Consider the following 3788-nt stretch of genomic DNA (forward strand, 5'->3'; position numbering starts at 1 on the left):
ATGACTAATTAGAGAGGCTCGAAGAAAAAGAAGGTCGAGCTGGGACCCGATTGAAGCTAGCGCTACCCGGGAGGCAATTCAGAGTTTTTATTTTACATTTTCTATTTTATTTCTTTTTTTTTTTGGTAAAATGTGAGAGTATATTATATATAAAAATATGGAGTCAATTACATACTAGCAAGGCAAAGCGCTTCAAAACTTCAAGTAAATTTTAAATTGCCTAACCAATCTAGCTCATGTGTAGTCATCCTACTCTTGTCTCTTTCCCTTATTCTCTTCCTCATGTCCTCACTGATCCGTTGTGCTAGGAACATAGGCCTCATCAGAACCTGCTCAACTCTACATTTGTTCCTTTGATGCCATACTTGATACAGAATGCTCATTACCAAAGCAACCTTCACCCCTCGCTGAATTTTCAAGCCAGAATTATGGACACACCAATGCAAAATGTCACCCTCAGGGAGCTTTAGACCAGTACAATCCATCACAGCCTGTAGAACTCTCCTACTGTAGGCACACGCAAAAAATAAATGCTGCTGCGTCTCTTCTGCTAACCCACAAAGGACACATTGTCCATCAACATCCATCCCAAATCTCATAAGTCTGCTATTTGTATGCAACGAATTGTGAGCAATAAGCCATCCCAGGAACCTGTGCTTAGGTAAGCTCCAGTTATCCCAAATAGCTTTAGACCACTCCACTGTGGGTTGTGTCCCTCTGAGCCACTCATAACAACCAGCAGGAGTGTACCCAGATGGTTGCACCTGCCATATCCCTTGCAAATACCCAGCTGCTAGCCTCTGCTTCACTCTGCATATCCTCATCCACACCCAATTGGAGTTACTTGTTGGAGCATATTCCTGCCATTCCCTCCCCTTCAGATAGTTAGCATTCACCCATTTCACCCATAAGGACTCCTTGTTTGTAGCTACCCAATCCACAAGCCTTCCAACCATAGCTATATTCCAAAGTTCCTAATTTTTGAGCCCCAATCCCCCTTCCTGCTTTGGTCTGCAAATTGTATCCCAAGCAACTAAAGGAGAGCGCCTATAATCTGCACTGCCATCCCATAAAAAATTCCTGTAAATTGCTTCTATTCTCAGTATAACTCCCTTAGGGAGAACAAAAACAGAAGCCCAATATGAATGCAACGTGTTCAGAACATGTTTAACCAGGGTTAGCCTTCCTGCATACGAGAACTTCCTTGCACCATAACTGTGTATTCTATTGCAGATCTTGTCCACCAAGCATTCACAATCCTTCTTCTTAAGCCTAGTAGTCTGAATGGGCATCCCTAGATACTTGAAAGGCAGCGTGCCCTCCTTAAAGCCAGACACACTCAGGAATTCATTCTTGAGCTCTTCAGACACTCCATTAAAGTAGACATTGGACTTACTTGGACTCACTTTAAGCCCTGAAGCTTTTGAGAAAGAGGAGAATGATTTCAGCATAAGCATCACTGAATCCGCATCCCCATGACGGAACATCAAAACATCATCTGCAAACATTAAATTTGTAATTCTCAGTTGCTTGCATAGTGGATGGAACTTGAACTGGTATTTGGTTGCAGCATACATAAGCATTCTGGTCAAGTAGTCCATGCACAATGTGAATATTAGAGGAGATAATGGGTCTCCTTGTCTCAACCCTCTCTTAGCAGGGAAATACCCAAAATTTTCTCCATTAATAGCCAAAGAAATAGAAGGAGTTGTAATATATAGCATGATTTTACTCTTAAAGCTCTCAGGAAACTCCAACAAGTTCAACAGCTGTTCTACAAAGCTCCATTCTACAGTGTCATACGCCTTCTGCAAATCAATCTTTAGCATGCATCTAGGGGTCACAGCTGGTCTCTCATACAGTCTGATTAAATCTTGGCAGATTAGAATGTTTTCCTGGATGCTCCTTTCCTGTATGAATGCACCCTGATTAGTGTGAACAATATCAGGCAGAACAGAAGCTAGTCTAGAGCACAGCAGCTTGGAGATGACTTTATAAACCACATTGCAACAAGCAATGGGACGGAATTGTGTTACATCTTTAGGCCTTTTACATTTAGGAATGAGCGTCAGAGTTGTAGCATTAAGCTGCCTCAGCATCTTCCCTTTCATAAAGAAATCTCTTACAGCAGCCACCACCTCTTTGCCAATAACTCCCCATGCATCCTTGAAGAAGCCACTAGTATAGCCATCAGGGCCAGGGGCCTTGATGTCAGGAATGCTAAACATAGCTTCTTTCATTTCTTCTCCTGTAACAGGTCTAAGCAGTTGGGCATGATGCTCACTGGTGCATTTCTTACCCTGACTTATAATTCTCCTATGAACTGGTTTAGTAGCCTGACTAGTCCCCAACAACTGCTCATAGAAGTCCAGGAATGCTGATTGTACCTGATCACTCGTATCACAAGTCTTCCCATTCATATCCTCAATCACAAAGATCTTATTCCTATTCCTCCTCTTCTTAATAATGCTATGGAAATAAGATGTATTTGCATCACCATCCTTAAGCCATTCATCTTTGGCTTTCTGGTACAAGAAGCTATCCCTAGCACTCTGCAACACCTTAAGCTTTTTACTTGCCTCACACTCCTGATTTATCAAGCTCACATCAGACGGATCAACACCCAATTGAACTTGCATCTCCTCAACCTGCTTCTCCAGGATACCAGTTGCCTTCTCAATGTCACTGAATCCCTCCCTATTCAGTCTCTTTAACTCTGGCTTAAGGTTTTTAAGATTTTTAGCCAGTTTAAAAAGGGGAGTCCCATCAATATTGTAATCCCACAGCTCATTCACTAGGGGAAGGAAATCCTTGGATTTGCCCCACATGTTGAAGTATTTAAAGCTCCTATTGCCCTGCACTACCTTATTACTCTTCACTATACAAGGTGTATGATCCATCATCCCCTCAGGCAAAACGTTAGCATACATATCAGGCAAGCTATCATACCAAGCCTTGTTAACCAGAAACCTATCCAATCTGCTGTAAATCCTCTCCTCAGGCTGTTGTTTATTGTTCCAAGTGAACACAGACCCTACGACAGTAATGTCAATAACTTCACATTCAGCAACACACTTCCTGAAAGGTTCCATCTCAGCCAAAGAAGTAGCCCCTCCAAACCTCTCATTAGCAGCAAGCACACAATTGAAGTCCCCAGCAATGGCCCAAGGGCCTGCTACCTGCTGTGCAATCTTTCTCAAATGATCCCACAAAGGAGCCCTCTCATTTATCCCATTGAAGGCATATACCATAGTCAAGAAGAAAACACTCCTAGACATCAAAACATCCACCTTCATATGTATATATTGAGCATTGTATTCAAGCACATGCACCCTAAACATCCCAGGCTTCCAAAGAATCCAAATTCGTCCACCACTATGGTAACCATTATTAGTAGTAATGCTCCAACCATTATTAAAACTATTTACAGCTTTATTGAAAGCTTTATTCTTAATTTTAGTCTCCAGTAAACCAAATAATCCTATATCTTTATTCTGTAGAAAATGACTAATATGCTTCTGTTTACCTACTCTATTCATGCCCCTCACATTCCAAAAGCCTAAACTATCCATTGGAAACAATATGTGAGGGGGAAGTACCTTGAGCTATCACAATCTTCTTAGATGGGGAAACCAGTGTCTCCTTATAAGAAAAAGCTCCAAAGTTTTCTGTACTATAACCACCACCACTCCTTTCCTGTCTATGCATCTTGACCAGTCTCTTTGAAGGCGTATGGAAGCCTCCTGCATCCCCAGAAGCTGGTTTTGGTGACTGCACTGTCTGAACAA

At 41.9% G+C, this 3788-nt stretch overlaps 1 protein-coding gene across 1 annotated transcript; it reads right to left on the reverse strand.

Moving 5' to 3' along the window:
• Positions 1–200: 200 nt before the first annotated feature.
• LOC141601510 (uncharacterized) lies at positions 201–956 on the reverse strand. Its single transcript, XM_074421798.1, has one exon. It carries the CDS (start codon positions 954–956, stop codon positions 201–203), a length of 756 nt encoding a protein of 251 aa, XP_074277899.1.
• Positions 957–3788: the final 2832 nt, after the last annotated feature.

This window comes from Silene latifolia, chromosome 9, assembly GCF_048544455.1.
Source record: "Silene latifolia isolate original U9 population chromosome 9, ASM4854445v1, whole genome shotgun sequence".
Classification (NCBI taxonomy): domain Eukaryota; kingdom Viridiplantae; phylum Streptophyta; class Magnoliopsida; order Caryophyllales; family Caryophyllaceae; genus Silene; species Silene latifolia.